At 39.2% G+C, this 10,439-nt stretch overlaps 1 protein-coding gene across 3 annotated transcripts in view; it reads left to right on the top strand.

Moving 5' to 3' along the window:
* The first annotated feature begins 5,369 nt into the window (after positions 1-5,369).
* The window catches only part of serinc2 (serine incorporator 2), a 39,962-nt gene continuing 34,892 nt past the window's right edge, over positions 5,370-10,439 (top strand). The window contains exons 1-2 of one of the 3 annotated variants that reach the window (XM_042436391.1): positions 5,370-5,465; positions 8,802-8,885. In XM_042436391.1, the coding sequence (XP_042292325.1) occupies positions 5,385-5,465; positions 8,802-8,885 (165 nt within the window). In that variant the 5' untranslated portion in view covers positions 5,370-5,384. Of the gene's footprint in view, positions 5,466-7,774; positions 7,904-8,801; positions 8,886-10,439 lie in introns of those variants that run through there. The other 2 variants (XM_042436393.1, XM_042436392.1) reach the window with 2 other exon arrangements.

The raw sequence follows: 10,439 nt of genomic DNA, 5'->3' as shown, positions 1-10,439 counted from the left end.
ATCAGTCTTCTCATGTAACTCCAGCAAAAATGGGAATATGTGTATTTTCCAAAATGGTGAACGATTACTTTAAGATGCATGGCTATTTGATTCTAGTTCTGGACCAAATTGAACTGAAGGACTGGACATATTACACAGAATGAAATTTCCCCCCATGGGCCAAAATCCCAAATGATTTTTAATTTGGTCTCAATAGAATGTACTAGTGTTTTCTAGATACACATTTGAATAGTAAAAATAGTCATAGAAAAGAATTACATTTGATTACTTATAAACAATGACCTCTGAGTTATGAGTGTGTCAAGGTGAAGTTATTACAAGGACAATTGAATGTCTTCTTTCAAAAATATTGCTGATGAGGCAAAGCTGACAAAATGCCATTATCCTCATGTGCTCCCAGCATGCATTATTAATCCAGGCATTTAAAATATAAACCACTGCTCAATATTTTGCTCCTGGTCGATGTTCTCTCACATGATAGCAGGACAAACTACTGTACAGTAGTGTACTGTATGTTTTGTACGGAGCTGGATTAGCCTAGGCCTAGCCTAGCTAGGGCAAACAGCTAGCCTGACTCTGTAGCCTACTAACACCTCTAAACCTAACTAATTCATATGTTACATCTTGGTTTCTTAATTTGTGCACAAAAAGAAATTAAAAGACAACTATTTGTGGTTTCAGGGTGAGTCTGCAAGGGCACGATAGTACCAAACCTGGCAACCTCACTGAGATGACAAGACAAAAACAAGTCTTTTTTTTTTTTAACTTTTTTTTTTTTACATTTTGGACAGAGCCAGGCTAGCTGTTTCCCCATACTTACAGTTTTTATGCTAAGTTAGGCTAATTGCCTTCTGGCTCTAGCTCAGTATTTAAAGGACCAGTGTGTAGGATATAGTGGCATCTAGTGGTGAGGTTGCAGATTGCAACCAACTGAATACCCCTCCTCCTCACCCTCCTGTTCCATGCGTGTAGGAGAACCTACAGTGGCCGCGTAACTCGTGAAAAACACGAAAGGCCCTCTCTATAGCCAGTGTTTGGTTTGTCCATTCTGGGCTACTGTAGAAACATGGTGGTTCAACATGGCAGCCTCTGTGGAAAAGGACCCACTCCCTACGTAGATTTAAAGGCTCATTCTAATGTAACGAAAACACAATGACTGTTATTTTCAGGTAACTGTACACTAATTAAAACATAGGCTTCTCATGAATATTATATTCCATTTCTGCCAAGTCCGTTCTGCGAGATGCCAATGAATTCTACACACTGCACCTTTAAGTCTTAAATTAAGTCTTTCTTTATGCATCCATGTAGTTAAATTATTACGCTATACTAATGGCAATTGTACACAGAGACGTCATAATAAAAAAGAACATATACAGTAAATTATTTAAAAACTGATTACTTCAATTTTCTCTTCAAATTTTTATAATTTGCAGACCCTAATGATACAACCCAATTTACAGTGCATTACCACAGTGTCACAATATTTTTGTTTAGCATTAGTTAAAATTATATTGTTTTTAGTGCTCTTTGAATTATTCATCATTTAGCTAATGTGGTTTAGATGATGGTACTATACAGACAATAGTTTGCTTAGACTTCTCTTTGTCTTCATTTGTTGTTTTTCTTTTTTGCATCATCACAGCAGGAAACTTTGAATGTTTGGCAGGTTCGTGCCCTCTCTGGCCTGTGTTCAGCCTCCCTCCCCATTTTACCGGTGCTTTTAAGCAACATTTTTAAAAATTCATTTCAAGCCCTCGGACTTCTTATCTTCGAGTTCTTTTCTGTAGTAGACATTTCTTCACTGCAAGTGAGACACAAATGTTCTTCCTTGAAAATGGGAAGCAATCTTGTCCGAAAAGACGGTGAAATGTAGAAGGTAATACTTTGATGTTCTCTTTCATATTCATGCTTTAGATAAATATTTCATTTTGGTGTTGCCCTGATGTTTCCCAGTAATGCACTGTAGCCACCCCAGGCACAGCCTATGGTGAAATAAGAGCCCTGCCCACTTGGGAGAGCTTGTTTTCAGCACAGTAAAAGCAGTCTGAATGCTGGAACCTCCTTAAGGCTGGAGGGGTGGAGGGGTAGAGGGGTGATGGGCATGTTGAAGGGAGGAGGGTTGGAGGGAGAAAAAGATAGATGAGGAGAGGGATGCAATATACATGGGGAGCAACCGCTGACTCAGAAGTGATGCAGGATGGGAGCATAGACGGGACTACTTGGTGCTGAATCAGGGCTTGTTACCATCACAGGGCTCCTCTGGGACCATGATGTCAGCCCCGGGACAGAGAGAGGAAGGGAGACAAACAAAGGGATGAGAAGGGAGAGGGAGGTGGAGGTGGCAAGGGAATCCACGGGGGGATTGACAAAGACCTACAGAGATGATCCACAGATGGCTGCTGAAAGCTGCAGGAAAACACAAGGCATCAATGGAGACGTATTGCAGAGCTACAAATCAGATTTTCGTCCCCCTTGATGAAATTAGTTTCATGACTAGAATGATACTTATTGGTTTCTTTGTAATTATGGTGATTGATGCAATGGCATGGTGCTACAACCTTTATTTACTTGTTACTGATTGGCCCAAACTTGCACTGACTCTGCCTTGTTTACGGTTGCCTCGTTAGATGAGGCTTGAGGTATGGAAGAAAGACTGTTTGTGTGCTGGTGAGTGATAATCATAATCCCAATCTGGGCGATTAGTGTTATCCTGATGTTATAATATTATCATACCAACATCCACTCATACAAGCCAGATGTCCTGATGTGACGCTGAGTTCAGTTCATTTCAAAGTATTATCTCAGACTGTGTTAGCGTTTTAGTGGCCCTTAGCTTTCAGCTCTTAGACATTGACACTGATCTCTTTAGCATCGTTGAGGGACAAAGCAAATCCCATACGACTGTAACTGACGAAGGAAATGAAGTAAAGGTGTGTGGGGAGAAACTATTATCTCAATCTCAACAGATAACTTTGACTGCTGCCTCAAAGTATTAGAATTTGCAATAAACTTTTGTTCCTACATGCAGCAGATTAAGATATTTGGTATTAATTTGCATTAATCAGAGTATTAAGCATTACAGCAAGGCACCATAGGTGAAAATGACAATAATTGATCAAATCTATTGTTGATTAATTAAAATTTTAGATATGCTATCTATCATCAAAATCATCTATCAATATTTTGAACACACCATAACATGCCCACTATATACTGAGTACACAGCACAAAACTAAAGATATTAGCTGCCATTTTCTGGAGAATGATGTTTACATTTCCAAGATAACATCTGTCAGGTAACATTTGCAATATGTATTGATTTTAGCTACGCTAGTAGCATTGCTTTGGCAATGTCTGTCGGTCAGTCTGACACCACTTTGGACCAAATATCTTACTTTTGGATGGATTTCAAATAAATTTGGAACGTTTATGTTTCCCACTGGATGAATTGTTATTTACTTTTGGTGGTCAATTTGTTTACTATGATCAAATATCTGCAAAACTAATTCCCTTCAGCCTCACTTGTACTTTGTGTTCATGCTAATTAGCAAATAGGTTACTAGAATGCTAACATGCTAAACTAAGATGGTTAACATGGTAAACATTATACCTGCTAAACATCAACACGATAGCATTGTCGTTGTAAACATGTAAGCATGCTAACTTTATCTTTAAGTCCAAAGCATGGCTGTAGCCTCTGTAGTCTTGTTTTCAACTAAATTTGTGTTTATGGTCATCAAAGTTAGCCTGCTGCCTCTTACCAAAATGTAGCTGGTAATATATAAGTTATAATGATGATGCTATTGATGTTGTTAGTTCTTGTTGTTATTGAGATATTTAACAAAATAGTCTGATAATTGCACAACAATATCATCATTTTTACAGATTGTAAATACTGTAGTTAAGTATTACATTGACAAAATAATCTTAGGTCCACTTACTTGCTTTTTCCCACAGCTCATTTGTCATAAAGTCTCTTAAATTCTGTTGCCAATGATAAGAATAAACTTTTATCAACTGCTAACCATTACAGCTAAGTGAACCATCAAGTTTTTCCTTCAATGAAACTCAATGAGAAATTAATGTAATAATGAGCAAATTCGTACATTTTAGTGAAATATTAGCTTATCTGAATATAATAATAATATAAGCCATAATACAGGAAGTGATTTCTTCATAGAAATATTATGATATAGTGCTAGAGAAAAAGCCTCCCCAAATTTTACTTAAATGCTGATACATTCAACTAATAACAGTGTCATTTGTATTTCTGGGCTCTGGTAGTTTCTTATTCTAGTGGATAATTAATGAAAGTGAGTCACGATGTATTTCCAGTGCTGTTACAAAAGGGCTTGATTGCCATTCAGCAATCTACATCATCGTCAGCAGTCATACAGACATGACAGGAGAGACAGCTGGATGCAGCCAAAAGAAACTGTCAGCCACTCCTCTCTACATCCACAGACAAAAACGAACTGACATGCTTCAGGCACACAGTCTGAACATTGAAATTATTCTGGGAGGTGTAGGAGCTCATTAACTGATGTAGATATAAGCGAGGCAAGTTAAGAGAAAATTTAATTCCAATGCTTCATCCCAAAATAACTTCTGGGGTAAATCACAGATTTTTGATGTCCTACTGAGTATGAACATCTCTGCACTGCAGTAAAGTATCTAACAGATATCAAGCTTCAGATACACACGATAAGATCTAGTAGTTCAATTCATACTGCATATGCACTGGCCTTAAAAGTCTATAAAAGGCAAAGTCTCCAGACTAACAGTGAGTCCATTGGCCATTATTATGCAGAGAGAATATTGATGAGATGGAATAGGGACAGGGGCATTCCTTCCCTCAGAGGCTGCAGTTGAAGATAGCCAATTAAGAACAGAGGTCAGTCGGAAAGACAGAGGAGAGGGCAAGATTTGGGGGGGGGGCGGGAAAAGTCTGCCCCTTTCATCTGAGTGTATTATTACCAAGAATATGCTGGAGAAGAGGAGGGAGATTTTAGAAAAAGGCCAGACATGGCAGACCATGGTGATAGCACCACATAATGTCAGCGCAAAGTGACTTGGTCTCCGTGAGAACGGGGTCAGGCTAATGCTCGTTTCATCTTATTGGGGGAGAGTGATGCCAAGCTGAGCTGTCTGACAGAGAGCTTATGGAGGGAGAGGAGTTGTGCTACCCCACTATGTGTGTGTGTGTGTGTGTGTGTGTGTGTGTGTGTGTGTGTGTGTGTGTGTGTGTGTGTGTGTGTGTGTGTGTGTGTGTGTGTGTGTGTATGTGTGTGTGTGATGCCAGGCTTAACGCTGCCAGTCTCCGCCCCATCACTGCTTGGGTGATGTCATATGTCTGTGTGTGTGTGTGTGTGTGTGTGAGCATGTGTATTTGCAGCCTTGTGATCCATCTCTGGACAAAGAATCAAGTCACTGCCAAGCTTGGATGCAGTGGAAGGAAGGAGGTAGGCAAATTCAGAATAAATCACATGGGTAAATAAACAAACTGAGCTCATTTTTAACACATTCTTTTCTCAGTTTCAGCCCCCCTTCAGATCTTGACAGTCTTGGTATCTTCCTTACATTGAGGACAGGGGATTAGAATGATGTTTTGGTCACACTTACTTAACTTGATTGATGCCTGGCTGGTGCTTAACAGCCTGTTCATAGAGTACACAGCGCAAAAGGTCTGATCTCTGATTGTCTGTTCAATTAATTGTCACCAAATGCTTTCATGTGATTGTTTTTCACTCTATAGTTCTTGCAAATAAAGGATAGGGCTGACATTATTTTATAATTTATCTTATTATCAATGACCTGAACGTACAAAATGTGTTTTGTACGTTTTGTACCTTCCAGACTTCCCCATCCTTCCCCAAGTACATTCATTCCTACTGAAGATGTAAATATTTTTAAACAGGTCATAAATGAATACTTTCATTTTTCAAAAAGGCTCAATAATTTCCTAAAACACCTGGGCACTCTAGTTTTTTAGCTAATATTACTCAACAGGAGTAAATAGTGCATTTGTTAGGGACTATTTTCAGCTGTGGATTAATACACATTGTTGCTCTAGTGAGTATTCACAGCAGCAGAACAGTGTATGTGGGATTTAGTCAAAATAAATAACACTATGTGTGTTCATGGTAATGAAGGAACATGTCATCCAGTACAACTGTGTGGCCCATTGATGTGTTTCTAATAGTTTTTGGACAACAACGGGGTTCTACGGCACAGGTGTTATATCAGGCACAGGCACAATATTTGTTAGAAGGATCAATTCATTGTTGATTTTGGTCTTTTCATGGGATTAGTTAACTATGAGAAAAATATAGAATGTTTCTAGTCTTATGATTCAAACCCCAAGGCTCCTGAATCTCTGGGAATTTTCTTTGTGACTTCAACAGAAACATTCATTCATTCATGTCATAATGATGACTCATGCAATTTACATTTACAAGGATACATTTCTTTTATGTCACTTTTTTTCCTTCTACCCTGTTTAGGGTCAATCGCACAAAACAGGGTGTAATTATAGAGATTAAAAAATCAGGCAAAAACTCACAAGGTAGACGGGTGACCTATATTTAATAATTAATTACCCTGATGAAATCACTACACATCCTTGTGTTGCTTCACAGAAATGAAAGGATAAGGCTGGCACTATTGTAGCTGTCTCTTATTGCCTAGAAACCCCATGAAAAGACAGAAACCAACAATGAATTCATACTGTTTAAACAGGAATTATGCTTTTGCAAAGATAAATGTAAAAAACCGATGCAGAAGAGGGTGCTATAGGTCAGTATAGGTCCCAGAAGAGCCAACGCACACATCTCCCAAATCTCCCAAATGCTTATTATGCAAGTTAATTTGTTGATCTGACTTCTGTTGATAGGTGTGTTTGAAGCAGAGACAAAAAAGGTAAAATATATATAGTATAAGTATAAAAGAAACAGCCATGCAAAGGTCCCAGTGCACATTCGCCTACATGCAGCCCAGAGGACCATGTTTCAGCCTTAACAAAGCTTGATATAGCTTATTCCTTTGTCTATTGATGTTCAAAACAAACATAAAATCACATAAATGAGCCATGATGAACATGAGCACTGAAGTTTATTATGAGTCAGTCCCTCTTAGATTACTGCTGTAAATACTCACTAGTGCACCCAATGTGTATTAATCCACAACTGAAAATAGTCCCCAACAAACGCACTATTTATTCCTGTTTGAACAATGTTTCCTAAAAAATATGGATGCCAGCTGTTTTAGGAAATTCTGAGCCTTTCTTTTTAACACGAAACTATTAATTTGTGACAAATTTGTCAAGATTTACATCTTCAGCAGGAACCAATGGGAAAGTATTATGAGATGGATCAACACAACGTTAGATTTGGTCTTTTCAAGATATTTGTCAACAATAGAAACATATAGAGCAATTCCATCCTTCTCCTTTTGTGTGTGGATATTTTGCAGCAGCATTTCCACGGCTCAGGAGTTTATTGAACTGAAGCTCCTGTAGCTTACAAAGTCTTTTCCTATCTCTCTATCTTGTGTTTCTATCCTCTCTCTATTTCTCCCATGTCTACTATCTTTTCTTCTTCTCTCCATCTTTCCTCCTGAGGCTCCTGTGTGTCGGAAATGGCACGTTGACTTCCACGTGAAGGCTTTTCTATTCGCTGGGCTGCCTGCCTGCCTGGCATCTTCTCTGTGACCCATGTCTGCATGGCCTCAGTGCCAGTCTTATCATCCAACCTCCCTCCCTCTCGTTTTGTGTCCTTCTCTACAGTATATGTCTCTCTACACTCACTGTCTCCTCCAGAGCAGCTGGATTTCTCCTTCATTTGCCTGGCCATGGGGGGTTAGGGACTCACAGAGAGCAATAGAGGCTGAAAAGCACAGAACAGTTGAGTACCTAAAGGCTGCTGCTGCTGTAGTTCATTCACTTAGGTTCGATTGACAACACAGCGTTTGGCTCTAATCTGCCTGTGAAAGGAACCGCAGTGCATTTCTGAGGCAATCACACAACTTCCTTAACGTAAACCAATAGCTAACCGCTTATACCAGGCTATTCAATTATGTAAGAAGACAGAGAGCTTTCCTCTCCTTCTGCTCTGTGGAATTACAAACATACTGTCTCGTTTCTTTAGATTTGTAAAAGTGTGTACAGTTAGATTCTCAGTGTAAGAGCTGATGGATGATTGTGACATTTAGGCCTGACAATTCACTGCATCCACAGCTACATGTGGATATTGCATCCACATGAATTTCTTGTCATTTTGGTTTATTTTTCAATTTTTTTGTGTGTGTGTGTAAACTGCTCACTTGAAGCTAACAGGGCACCACACTTTACCATACCCAACTGACATCATGCATGTCCTTTGTCCTATGCACATCATATGTCCTCAGTGCAGCCAAATCTATTTTTCACTTTCTCTCATACTCTAAAAAAAACATGATTGCATACAATGTCATAAGGCCCAAGCTTCTCTCAAGGCTAGGTTACCCTAGCAACAAGTTACGTAGCAGCAGTCTGGGCGAGGGGAGCTACCTCAGAGGAGAGGAGGATGCCTGACAATGGAGGTGGAGACTAACAGGGACATTTTAGCAAAAACAATAAGTCACAAATGGATTACACATTTCTGTTTTGCATGAATAAATTATGAAGATTAATACATAAACACACCATATGCAGTAGAGCCATTGCTATACGTTAAAGAAATAATGTTTCTCTTCTGTAATATACGGACCAAAGCATTAGCTAATATAATGTAATTCACACAAGTGCTTTACTGTGTCTGCAGAGAGACAAAGAGCCATGGGTGTATGGTCTCATCTCCTGTCAGCAGGGATGCTGGGGCGCAGCCAGACAACCAGCCTGCACAAAGGTTCACTCATGGCTTCCAGACACACACACCCTCTTCACTATCAATCTCCACCTCCACAGGTTAGAAGCAGCATTCGAGGTGATTAAACCGAAACAAAGTCGAGGAGTGAGTTTTCTTGATACTATTCCCTACTAGCGTCGAGACAACACTGGGTGTGTCCAAGTCAAACTCCTCACTGGGTTTAATACTGAAACCCTGTGCAAGAATGTGAAACTAAAACCTTCAATTCATGGTTTTAGTCACCATATTTATGTAACAAAATGTATTTATGTCAAAGTTGATGTAAAAATTGCATTTTAGCCATTTTCTTTGTACCAGACATAACAAAAGAAATTCTCCCGTCGGTGTGGAGGCATGATGTGGGGTGAATGATAATTTAGTGAATGTCTCCATCTGCTGTACACCCAGAGGAACTGCTGCATTATGTAACAGGAGTGTGCTAAGAAAGCTACTACGGAAGGAACAGAAAGAAAGCATGTCTTGCCTTGTGTTCCCTTCAAGTGCTCTTTTTATGTTCTTACCTTACACTTCAGAAGATGTAAAATGATTGGCACCATTTCAAGTGCCTTTCAATGGACTGTAATCCAATACAAGGCAGCTATGTAGTACTTAGCATAGAAGAAAGAAAAGTGTATAAATTATCCTGTTATTGTGGCAACACGATCTACATCATAAAAGAACTCAGGCTCTCCATGTTGTATGCTTTGATTTGCCATTTTGTGTGGTCAACTTGTGATATATCCAATAGCTGTAGGCAGCATGAGACTGTGGTTAATGTATAGCACATGAAATCTGTATTGGCTGTGCTTTAAGCAAAGACAACATGTAATGTCGGGTCAGCAGATTGTGGTAAAAAAAAAAAGAAGTAATTTTGCATGATTGCAAATCTAAAGGTCTGCTAGTATCCACTAGAGGCTGCAATGTTCATTATACCCCACAATATGAAACTGTGGATGTGATAACGAACATACTGATACCTGTAAAAAGCTATTGGGACATTAAAATAACATGAGTTTGTTTTCTGGAAAGAATGAATATATATGCTCATCAAAATTCATGGCAACCTTTCTAGACTAAAATATATTTGGTTAAAGGCAAGCAGCAACTATCACGGCTTGAGGCTGAAGCCAGTGTGGAAGTACATTAAAGTGCAGTACCACTGATGGCCACTAGATGCTGGCTCAAAAAATCCCTGGACCCAACTGACTCCTATTTTTCAAGTCATTATGGTCTAAATTGCTAAATTTGAGCCCTCTAATAAGTACACTGGTGGTCATTTTGAAAATTATTGCTCCTTGACATGATTGATTCACAATTCACTCACCTGCTGCTCTCCCCGGTTCTGGGACTCACACTGAGTCAGACTATTGTTGCAATATTTCGGTAAATTTAATATTACTGGATTATGATACATGCCATGTTTTTAGCCCGAGTGTGCAACACTAGCGTTCCCAGTGAGCGAGCATTTGCTTTGGTCCAAGGTAGCATGGTGTATTTCCAGATTGTGAAAGGCAACACCCTGCACTCCTTATTTGGAAGGTCCTGGCTCCAAAC

Source organism: Thunnus maccoyii, chromosome 15, assembly GCF_910596095.1.
Source record: "Thunnus maccoyii chromosome 15, fThuMac1.1, whole genome shotgun sequence".
In the NCBI taxonomy this organism is placed as follows: Eukaryota; Metazoa; Chordata; class Actinopteri; order Scombriformes; family Scombridae; genus Thunnus; species Thunnus maccoyii.
This window is presented reverse-complemented; position numbering and strand designations above follow the sequence as displayed.